The sequence below is a fragment of the Rhopilema esculentum genome, chromosome 8 (assembly GCF_057945365.1).
Source record: "Rhopilema esculentum isolate cy_ngs chromosome 8, ASM5794536v1, whole genome shotgun sequence".
Classification (NCBI taxonomy): domain Eukaryota; kingdom Metazoa; phylum Cnidaria; class Scyphozoa; order Rhizostomeae; family Rhizostomatidae; genus Rhopilema; species Rhopilema esculentum.
Window position 1 is genome coordinate 11,515,332 of NC_142822.1, and position 12,166 is coordinate 11,527,497.

The following is a 12,166-nucleotide window of genomic DNA, read 5'->3' on the forward strand; positions in this document are numbered from 1 at the left end:
CAAGGGGGCTACACAAGCCCCAGTATATCATGAGTCAATAAAGCACTTCCTTTATTTATAACAAATTATTTTGTACCTTTGTATAAATTCAAAATTTTGTTAAGTTATGGGTTACTGTCTTCAGGACGCATGCGCACTGACCGGAGGAAGTCCACGAAAAACAAAGGAAAGCGCGAATACGGAGTTTTTCTTTTTGTCTCACCTATTTGTTCTAATAAAAGCAAGTTTTGTATAGAACTTGGTAACATTTTACTCAATTACTTTATGTCATGGAAATCGAGTAATTTGTCTTAAGTCCATTTGTCTTGAGTCAATTTGTTTACGTGAACATTTTGGCGTATGATTAACTTGCCATCTCTTTGCAGGCTGCATGTGTCCGCAGTGCCAGAATCATTACCGTGCCGCGAGCAGGAATTCGCAGATATCTATGCATTTGTCGAAGGAAAACTCAACTCAAGCCTTGGAGGGTATGTCTTTTTTACTTCTACCAGTTATTCACTCAACAGCTAGAACATTTTCATTAAAGGTAGAGTTTTTCCGTTACCTCGGAATATAGATGCTTCCTTTCCCAAAAAATGTCATACAATCTTCTTTCGCAAAATTCCTGTTCAGTGCTGAATTCATTTGTTCCCAATCTACAAATTAATTCTTGCCACTGCTCCCTCACTGTGCCACTTTAACCCGGAATGCGTGGTCTTGTTATCAACGAGCGTCGCTTAAGAGTCGGTCACTCTGATTGGCTGATTGGACCGCTCGTGTCACTATCAGGTATTTAAAACGCTGCTGAAGAAGTGTTTCCTATGTCACCAAGTTAAAATGAGTTTAACTTTTTTCACTTTTCGCTTGCGAAATCCTTCAGCAGCCAGTCACAGTCAATATCCCTTTGTCACGCTTCCAAAATTTAAGGTTAATTGCCCTCTTTAAGGTTAGCTAACTCGGATTGCCCTCTTTAAGGTTAGCTAACTCGGATTGCCCTCTTTAAGGTTAGCTAATACGGATTGCCCTCTTTCTGATTGATGCAAATTTACCACTTTGTGATCAACTCGGATTGCCCTCTTTAAGGTTAGCTAACTCGGATTGTCTCTTTCTGATTGTTGCAGATTGTCCACTTTGTGATAAACTCGGATTGCCCTCTTTAAGGTTAGCTAATATGGATTGCCCTCTTTCTGATTGATGCAAATTTCCCACTTTGTGATCAACTCGGATTGCCCTCTTTAAGGTTAGCTAACTCGGATTGTCTCTTTCTGATTGTTGCAGATTGTCCACTTTGTGATAAACTCGGATTGCCCTCTTTAAGGTTAGCTAATACGGATTGCCCTCTTTCTGATTGATGCAAATTTCCCACTTTGTGATAAACTCGGATTGCCCTTTAAGGTTAGCTAATACGGATTGCCCTCCTTCTGATTGATGCAAATTTCCCACTTTGTGATCAACTCGGATTGCCCTCTTTAAGGTTAGCTAACTCGGATTGTCTCTTTCTGATTGTTGCAGATTGTCCACTTTGTGATAAACTCGGATTGCCCTCTTTAAGGTTAGCTAACTCGGTTTGTCTCTTTCTGATTGTTGCAGATTATCCACTTTGTGATAAACTCGGATTGCCCTCTTTAAGGTTAGCTAACTCGGATTGCCCTCTTTAAGGTTAGCTAACTCGGATTGCCCTCTTTAAGGTTAGCTAATACGGATTGCCCTCTTTCTGATTGATGCAAATTTCCCACTTTGTGATCAACTCGGATTGCCCTCTTTAAGGTTAGCTAACTCGGATTGTCTCTTTCTGATTGTTGCAGATTGTCCACTTTGTGATAAACTCGGATTGCCCTCTTTAAGGTTAGCTAACTCGGATTGCCCTCTTTAAGGTTAGCTAATACGGATTGCCCTCTTTCTGATTGATGCAAATTTCCCACTTTGTGATTAACTCGGATTGCCCTCTTTAAGGTTAGCTAATACGGATTGCCCTCTTTCTGATTGATGCAAATTTCCCACTTTGTGATAAACTCGGATTGCCCTTTAAGGTTAGCTAATACGGATTGCCCTCTTTCTGATTGATGCAAATTTCCCACTTTGTGATTAACTCGGATTGCCCTCTTTAAGGTTAGCTAATACGGATTGCCCTCTTTCTGATTGATGCAAATTTCCCACTTTGTGATAAACTCGGATTGCCCTTTAAGGTTAGCTAATACGGATTGCCCTCTTTCTGATTGATGCAAATTTCCCACTTTGTGATTAACTCGGATTGCCCTCTTTAAGGTTAGCTAATTCGGATTGCCCTCTTTCTGATTGATGCAGATTGCCCAATTTTTGATTAACTCAGATTACCCTTGCAGATTGCCCACTTTAAGAGAAATTCGGATTGCCCTTGTAGATTGTCCACTGCAATAGAAATTTGGATTGCCCTCTTTAAGGCCAATTGACTCAGATTGCCCCCTTCAGATAACGCGGATCAACCTCTGCAAATGACCAGCCAAGAACTAGTTGAATATCCGTTCTAGTTCAAACGGATGGGAGAAGAGAATCTTAATTGATGACAGATACTGGATATGTTAATTTATAGACATATTACAAATCTTTTGATATAGAACTATTTTCAAAATTCTGAAAACAAGTGGCAAAGTCCTAAGAAATATCCACGTTTTCACTCAATTTCTATGCAAAAGAGAGATACGAAAACTTTTTTATTTCATCGACAATCTGAAAGAGAGCCTGAAGAAGGGACTTCGAAACTGCAACTCTAGATACTCTCATAATGAAACCGTTGGTTAATGTTTTGTTGCGTGGGCAAGGCTTCGTGTCAGCCAATCTTTGCTCATCCATGTTGCCTTCATCAATAGGATTTCGGTTATTTTACAAACAGGTTATTTTACAAACTCCTTTGAGATTTCTTTGTCATTTTCAAAAACCGAATTAAGCTAAATGATGATTCGGAGGTAAATCCCATGATGCATCGGCAAGTATTGGCGAAACTTGTGGTAAAGGACAATTTGAGAAAGAAAGCCCTCTTGAGACAGCAATTGAAAAGAGTTTAGACATTGAAAATATTTGCAAACGAACGAGCCAAAAACTCCATGCTCTCGCACTTTTTTCAAAAATTATGGACCAGGAGCTGCTACAGGGAGTAATGAATGCTATTGTGTATCTCCATTTAGTTACTGTTTTGTAATTTGAATGTTTCACGATATAAAAGTGAACAAAAACAGATAAAATCTACGAAAGAGCACCAGGAATTGCTCGCCAACAAATGCAGATTCAGTCATCATTTACCTTTCATCATTGTCATTTACAAGAAATATACAGTTGCTATCTTTAGAAATGAAAGACCTAAAATGAAATGAATACCAAAGTCATCTTTGTAATTTTTGCTGAGAAGAAAATCTCATATAGACTGGGAAATAATGACAACTTTTCAGTAGCAATGCGACACAAATCCGAATGGAAAAGAGACAAACAGATACATTGGACATAACTATGGCATTCGTTGCCACTAGAAATAAAAGCGTCCCCTACCTTGACTGAGTTTAGGGTGAGAAACATTAATTGAATAATTGCAACAGAAGATTTTGTGTGAAGCTCATACGTGATTAAGGGTTTCTAATCATTTAACTGTATCTTGGTTACATGGAGAAAATGTAAAAAGGATAATTAGAATTAACTTTAATCTCCGTTTCAGTTGGTGGTTGCTGTTATTAACATTGTAATGGGGAAAGGGGATTACGCGTGGGTGCTTTCGATAAGGGCTGGAGGAATCAAAATTACTCCTCCAAGTGATTGTGGCTGATTTCTCTTTTATTGTCCCTTTTGCTTCTTCCCGCTTCCTCTTCTCTCCTTAGAGGCCATGCCTAGGCCATGTCGGGACATGTTCTGACTTAGCTACTAACCGTTTGGAAGTGCTTTTAACATAACACTGCGCCTTCTACAGGATTACAGTTGATCAAACTGACAGGGCAGCTACGCGGTTTGAAAATTCGAAAACTGAATAGCAAAAATTGATCTTGAAAAACATTTCTTAGGTAAGCCAGATGAGAATTACCAGCTTCCTATGTATTTGTGCTCCCAATCTCTCTTAAAAAACAAACACCATAGACCAGGTACTAGGGGGAATCAAATACGACCTTCTAGTCAGTTCTACTCAAAACGTTGTGATATTCACTTTAATTCGTGTGTAAAGTCGTTCTCTGCGTTTTTTGTTTTATGAATCGAAACAATTTGGAGCCGCAATTTTTTCTGTCTGAAAATTTAGAAATTCGGACCTTCAGCCTTAAAAAAGTGACAAAGACAATCAAAGCGATAAAAGAAAACTGTAAAAATGCGTGGAATGGGATCGAGATACAGCGATTAACACTCGTTTTGGTTCGTGAAGCAATAAAACGACATCCATTTATTTAGATACTTAGAAGATAAGATAAAGAACTATCTAAGTTCTTTATTTTAACTTGATACTAATTAGGAATTGTTACCTACTTTTAAGTGGGTTTACATTTCAAATGAAGCTTTTCGATGTCTAGACTCATCTGATCTTGAAGCCGGATAAATTTCAACAAAATTTGCATTGGGCAAACCTCTTTTTGCCTGACACTCCTCAGGGTGTAAACATCGGATAATGACCAGAAGTAAGCTAAATATCTAAATTCCACCAGATGGGAATAAAAAGTAACCAGAGAGAAAGAATGCATGACCAGTCAGCAACTGTTAACCCTTTTCAGAACTGTGAAGTTCACGAAAGAAAACTCTTTCTTCGCCAAAAAAAAACACAAACTTTTCTTCCCCATTGGTTTTACAAATGTTTTCACTATAAGTTTTGGTGTACTTGTCATTCTAGATTAAATTTTGACCCATTTCCAATCATATTTCATTGTGGTTACGTCGCATTTACAATCAGGGCATTACTGTTTTCTTCCATTACTTTTCTTCCTGATTTTTGTAGGAAAATGTTATCAATTTTGTTCACTACACTGTCTTTACTTTTGAATGTTCCTTAATTGTGAGAATAGAGGACTCAGAGCTTTTTAAAGGTTTCTTATATTTTGGATGGCAGAAAATTGTAAAAATGAAGCAAATCAACTTTGATGCAATTCTGTTTGTTGTATACAGTAGAACCCCACATAAAAGAACCACCAATTTTAGAATCTTTGCCCTAAAATTGCATGATTTTGATCACTGAAACAAGGATCCAACTGACCCTGGAAAATTTTATTTAAGTTCTTATATTCCCAATTCTTATAATATATTCTATTATGTCCACAATTAGCAGAAATGTTAAATCAATCTGACACTGTAATAAAGTTATTATTATTATTATATTTTTATTATTATTATTATTATTATATTAACTGTTGGGTTCGAGACTAACCTGGACAATAACGCTTCGCGTAAAGCTGAGAAGTACTGTTCCCTTCTAAAGGAACTACGCCCTAAGTTCAAAAAAGTAAACTTTGTTAATCTATCTATCAGCTGTCTCGGTATCTTTGGTAACTCCTGTGATTCTTTCATCGATATGTGTGATGAACTAAAACTTGACTACCAACACCGTAATTTTATAATTAAAAAACTGTCAGCAATAATTATACGCACATCCTATTATATATTCTGTATGTGCAATAAGACTTGGACAAACCCTGAACTGCTCTCCTTCTAAAGATTCTTTGCACTCATATGATTTTATTTAAATGTTATAACTTTTGTAAAATTAGTAAACTTGTCACCAGGCTAGCCGATAGTAACTACCTGTAAAGTGAGGTTACTGTTGTAAGTAGAAGAATATAAAATAAAAAATGTTTTCATTATTATTTTTGTTATTATATTATCATTTTTATTTTTATATTATTATTATTATTATTATTATATTCAAGATGCTAAACTCTGAATTTGTACACATCTGTAAAAAAACTGGAGTTTTATTTTAAGATAGATGCACCATTTTCCAAAGTTTGATTAAAATCGAAAAATGAGTATACAGTAAGTATCCACATGCAAGAAAACTGCTTGAGGCCTCACAAAGTTTGTTTATTATCAGAGACTTTTCAGAATACGGGTTTAAGTTTCTTATCAATAGGTACTGTCAGGTCAAATCAAGTCAAGCTTTGTGACAGTACCTTCCATGGATGTGTATTCAATATTTCTGGTAGTAGTGTATAATACATAATCTAAAGTATAATTTTTCATATCAATAGAATACACACGCTACAACCATCCTAGAGCATAAACAGAAAATAAATAACACAACTGTTTATACTTGAAAATATGAAACATTTTAATTTCAGGCTTAGAAATGTTTCTTAAAAAGTGAGCCCCTTTTGAAGAAAACAAGGCCTGTTTCTTATATAAGGGGGTTGCTTTTATGCTTGTATTAACTGTATAGACAAAGCATTAAAAACTTTACCAATCAGTATATTTAGAAGTATTGTTGACATAAATCAATTCAAGTTGCTCATTTTTGCAAGAAAAGTACTCAAGTAAGAGATCATAAAATTTTTATCACAACTTGATCTGTCTCCATTGTTTCTGTCACTTGTTTTGACAGAAAAGAAACACAGAATGTTATTTTTGACAATAATAGTTAAACTTAAATTAACAATAATCAGGACAAAGCAAGATATCAGCTACTTCTTGATCATATGTTGGTTGTCAGTGTCTGTAATTTACTAACTCACCAACACGGCACTTTCTTAAGTTTTTGTTCAGTAGAATAACTTTTCCACTGCTTTATGTTCTTATGCGTGAGAACTCATTGGCTTGAACCAGGTTTTAAGAACCTTAATCAAAAGTACTACCCTAAATGTTTTGTTAAAATTTCTTCTTTTACAAGAACCTTTAAGCCTAAGTCTAAAACTGAAGGAGGTGAAGGAGGCTGGCTAATGATTGGATTTTTGTGTCACACCCTTCAGGTGATTTAAAAATCACAGAAACACCGATTTTCAAAATTCAATTTCTTACTTTGAGGCAAATTCGATTATAACATAAAAAAGTAAATTTTTTGCATCATATTATTACTATTGATTAACAACAAAATTATTTTTGCTGAATCACAGCAAAAGTTACAGAAGGACACAAGTATTTCTATTGCAAAGCACAACCCCTACACCTGGTGGCAAATCCTTCCCTTTGAGGATCAGTTCAGTTCAGTTCAGTTTCATTTTTTAAATTCCACTACATACAATGCATCAATAACAAGACAAGCATACATCTAAAATACAAGAAATTAATACAATATACCAATACAAAACATAGACACAAGATAGATTGTATGGAGGGTATTACTTACAGGAGGAGCTCTCTCAGTAGTTAGACTAATCGAGGAGAGACCACCCCCTATTATAAAAGTATCTCATATAAAATTGATTTCTTTAATTGACATTATGATGTTGACAAAACTACTTGATGGGCAGATGGTGACATTTTTGATATCCACTTTTCCAAAATTTAGTACTTAGTTTCAAATAGGAAAGCTTGGATTTTTTGTCGAAAACTATTAACAGATGGAGATTTTTTTTTTCACAGGAGTGTCATTCCAGTAATTAGCTCCACAATAACGCACTGACCTAAGACCCTATTGCAGGGTATTTTTTGGGTTAAGAAAATATTATTTTTGATGACTTGCCGAGTACCATATTGATGAACAGACTCAACTAACTTAAAGAAAAAAAGTGAAAACAAGAAGGAGAGATTTTATTTACACATTCATATACAAAACTAAGCAATTTCAGGTGAAAGAGATCTTGTAGTTTTAGAATCTTCAAGTCTGAAAAGATGGGTGTAGAAGGTGCAGTAAAGTGTTCAAATGAAATTGCCCTTTTCTGTAACAAGGATGTTCCTGTTCCAAGATGCAATCACTCATTAGCATATTTCAGGTGTATCAAGTATTAATAAAGGGGGCAAGAGACAGCTCTTGATTGTCATGGGTGCAAGGGACACACAAGGCCATAAATCTAACCAATTGGCTGCGAGTGGAGGGGGGGGGGGGGGGTTCTCAGCAGAGCAAACAAATATAGAGGTAAATAGCTCCACAAAACAATTTATGGCAGGTGATAAGGGCCACAGTTGAAGAGAAAACCACTTGAAAAACCATTATACAAGATTTAAAGATTTATTAGGAATTTTTCAGCTTTATGGAATGGTCCTTGGTATTTTTATGATTTTATAGACAAAAAAGTTATATTTTAGATGTTTTACAGTGGATTTGTTAAGATGGCTAATATAATTTTTTTCTTAAAGATTGATATTGTATGTAGCAGAATTTTAAAATTATAAACTGAAACTTATTAGGATTTATTAAGATTTACTTAAGGGGTATACAAGATATTTGGGGCAATTTGCCCCTTCTGCCTGGTCACTGTTTAATAAAATTAAAAGGAAAAGGTTTTGCAACAGTATTTTAACATTAATTGCATTGCAGTGTGCAGAGAACCTAAACTTTCAGCAGGTCACTAAGAAATAAACATCCCTTAACTGAAATTTGACCAAAATCTGAATTATTGCATTTTCTCACACCAGTTAGAAAAGTCTTCAACGAAAACTCCCTAAAGACATGTATGCTCTTGTCTTTGTCTGTAAGATACACAATAAGCTAGTTCATGAAGCTAAATTGCCAATATGATTTCCGCATAGATGGAACAAACCATTGGGTGAGCTAATTGAGTGTTTCTTTATGAAGCTCTCAGATAATTTTCCAAGAGCTTCATTAATGGAAATGAACCATTCCAGAGCTTTTAGTTAACTGAAGCTTAAGACCATCAGTGGGTAAACATTGTAGTGACAAACCAGGTACGAAGGATTCCGTTTCTTTCGAAGAATACAGGGAAAATGTCTCACACAAAATCATTTGCTCAAATTTTTTACTAAAGGGAGATCCAGTCCCTCTGCCCCTCCAGATTTACAGCCCTGGGGACACTTATTTGCTTCAGTAGGAAAATTTGCTGTGATTATTATGCAGCACAGTATTTTAATTTCTGTATTTAGTTTGATGACATTACAAAACATGTTTTTGTGAAATTTTCCTTGAAAGGTATTGATTTAGAACTCATGGGTACAATTTCTTCTACCATCACTCTGTTTTTTATCACTCTGTTTCTTCTTCTACCATCACTCTACCATCATTCTACCATCTTCTACCATTACCATCTTCTATCATTCTTCTACCATCACTCTGTTTTTTATCACTGTATATGAAATAAAGTTGTTTATGTGATAAAAGTTTTCAGTTTTGTATAAGCTCAGTTGATGGTGCAGGAACCAGAAAATTGTAGAAAATACTACATCAAATCAAAAGAAAACACTTAAGTTTAAGTTTAAGAAAACACCTAAGCAGTCAGGCCTTAATTCCTAGATAAAAATGAAATTAAATGATGATAAAGTTGGAGGGGATGTTATTTCAGTACTGATCTCATTAAGTAACTAAGAGAAAACCCCCAATCATTTCTTTTCTCTATTGATTGGGGGTAGAACATTTTATACATCTTATTTGAAGTAGTGGGTAGTCATACATCTTTATGTAGTTTACAACTGGTAGAATATTTGAAGTTATTGACTATCACATTCAAAAACTCAAGTTTCTCAGATTATCCTAAAGCAATTAATCATGGCTGTTATATTTTTGTGCTCACTAACCGACAGGGCTGTCGAGAGCCAGCTCTTGCTCCAGAGTGATTCACAAAACTGGACCCCTTAAGAAAAGAACCTGTTTTTATAAGAACCTTGAGGCTGAAATTTAATCTTTTAAACCTCATAATTAAGAACCCCCAAGAGGCTGTAGTTTGGAAAGGTTCTTATATGTATTTTTGAAAAGGTATTTTTGTACCCTATTCACACTGGCAAATTAAACCAGCTTAGAGTAAATCAGGTTATGGTATTTCACATTCTAACAGCACAATATCATTTGATTGGCTTAAAATTAACATGAAAAAAATGGCTGGTTTAAGTGTTTCTGTTAGAATCCTTGTGGTGGAAAACATTGTTAACGTGTGCAAGGCCTGTACGTATATAAGAACCTTGTTAAGAACCTTTTAGACTGGAATTTAGAATAGCACCCTGTTAATTAAGAACCTATTCAGGCTGCCAGAAAAACCTAGGTTCTTTAATGCTGGTTTCTACTGTAGTTAATTTCTAGTTATAAAATATATGCTGACAAATAATTTTTAACTTTGCTACTGTGAAAGAAAATAAACTTCAAAAGTATTTTTAAAAATTTGCAGTTATTGAATTGTAACTTTTTCTTTTAATGTTCAATGCAAAGTCAAAATTAGAAGAAAACTGTTGCCTACACAATCATAAAAACATTTCAAGTTGTTGCTTGCTGTATAAAATGATTTCAAAAGAAAATAATTGTCTAACTCTCTTTGTTTCTTGCACACATGATGGATGGAAACCGTGGAAAGAACCTGTGTTATTACTCTGGAAATTCCCTCTATTTCTCTTCTGTGAGGTCTTAAAGATCTGTCAGCAGCCTTCTGCGACGTCTCTTGTAGATCGGCCGTTGAATGCGAGTTCTTTTGCTTCCGGGTTGGAATAATTCCGCGATGACGACATCAGACAAGCCGTTTGCCATTCAACGCTCGAACAATTTTATCAAAGCAAAGAAATAAATTTTATTTTATAAGTGAACTATTACTGTTGGTATTTATCGCTGACAAAAGTAATAATGGAAAAGATCGAGAGAAGCTTGATTTGCACGAAGGATGGGCCTACGGCCTAAAAACATTTGAGAAAGTCTTGAATGATTCGTTACCTTCATTTTGTGTAATTGGCGAAGTCAAACCAGTTGCGTGCTTGAACGCAGGATTTTGAAAGCTCCATAGACTCTATTATATTTGTAGAAAAAATATGAATTTGGTTGCATGAAGCTTGCTTTATTTCTCTGAAAACTTACGGCATAATCGAAGCAGAATCTTACAGTTGGATCAATCCAGGGGGGTTGACCTTGTCAATGAAATGCTATTGTATGATTTGTGCAGAGGATGCAAGGCTAGTTTCGCATCGTCCTAAAATAGAGATCACGCCATTTAGTCAAAAAATGATGTAATCTCGACACCACTTTGAATTTTTATTTTCGACGCTTTGTTGATTGGTTTTGCTCGTGTGGGTGTACGTACCATTTGTCATCAGTTCACCATATCTCGAGAATTATCTAATGGCGCTGTCATTACTCACTTTCCAAAATAAACCTTTAACATGGTCGAACGTGATTATAACAATCAGCTTAGTTGTAGTAAAATATAAATTCATGACGTGAGGTATATTTTTGTAAAACTTTCCTTTAAAAAATGCGATTTATCGCGAGATGTTATTGTTCTTTTCTAAAGATATGTCGTGTCTAACTTAATTAATGAAATCAATCTTTTCGGAAAGCTAGATAAGCATTGTTATATACAATGTCACCTCATTCAAACAAGATATCTCAAGATTGCGTCTCTTTGCCTTTAAAACATGCTAAAAATCAACATTTGGTTGAAGCGAGGGGCAAATCGCTAAAAACTTTCGCACAGTTTGCTGAAAAGTCTCGCGAAATCTGAAAAATCTCAAGAATTCCTAAGAAATTTCAAAAGTTCTAAAAACTCTGGAAAATGTCAAAAAATCTCAAAACCTCTGAAAACACTTTTATTTTGGGCTTCTTATGTGTAAAGAATCGACTGGTGCGAATTCTCTGATGCGAAGACATAAAAACGTACAGGTTATTGAACAAGTTTGACTGCTACCAAGGCAGAAACAAATCATTTAAAGCATCAAAAAATTTCAGTCCTCATAAAAAGCTGTAAAAATTCCCAAAACCCCATAAAAATGTGCAGAAATATTTCATGTCCCCTCTGTCACTGCCATTCTTTTGCAAAGAGATAAGAAACCCGGATGATTCCTCTGATTTTGAGGAGCCATATAGCATGATTGATTTGCTAACAATTTGAGGTAACTTTTCAAAAAAATTCATTTGTTTTCATACCTCAGCATTTTCTCAAAAAACTTTATACCCCCCCCCCCCAAACTTATACTCAGAAAATTTCATACTATTGTAAGTTTGCTTCTACCCCATCAACGGCTGGACTTAATGACAGCTCCTTAGTAAAAGACATGGAAAGGTAGTTTCTTGCTCAAAATAACCACCGGTTCTCTGTCAATTAGCCTGCGTCGCAGACCATCACCTTCTTGGCCTGTGACACAAGCAAATGTCAATCGAAAAATTCAAGATGAC

The 12,166-nt window shown here is 35.3% G+C and overlaps 1 protein-coding gene and 1 long non-coding RNA gene across 2 annotated transcripts in view; one reads left to right on the plus strand and one right to left on the minus strand.

Moving 5' to 3' along the window:
• LOC135695199 (uncharacterized) overlaps window positions 1–12,166 on the plus strand; it is a 48,540-nt gene that overhangs the window by 6,875 nt on the left and 29,499 nt on the right. Inside the window, exon 7 of the mRNA XM_065214197.2 lies at window positions 366–467. Within this exon, the coding sequence (XP_065070269.2) occupies window positions 366–467 (102 nt within the window). The remainder of the gene's footprint in view (window positions 1–365; window positions 468–12,166) is intronic.
• On the minus strand, window positions 6,477–10,880 carry LOC148959886 (uncharacterized). The gene is made up of 2 exons (XR_010517235.2): window positions 10,712–10,880; window positions 6,477–9,146 (listed from the first exon to the last, which is right to left on the minus strand). It is a non-coding gene; the product is annotated as an uncharacterized LOC148959886 (long non-coding RNA).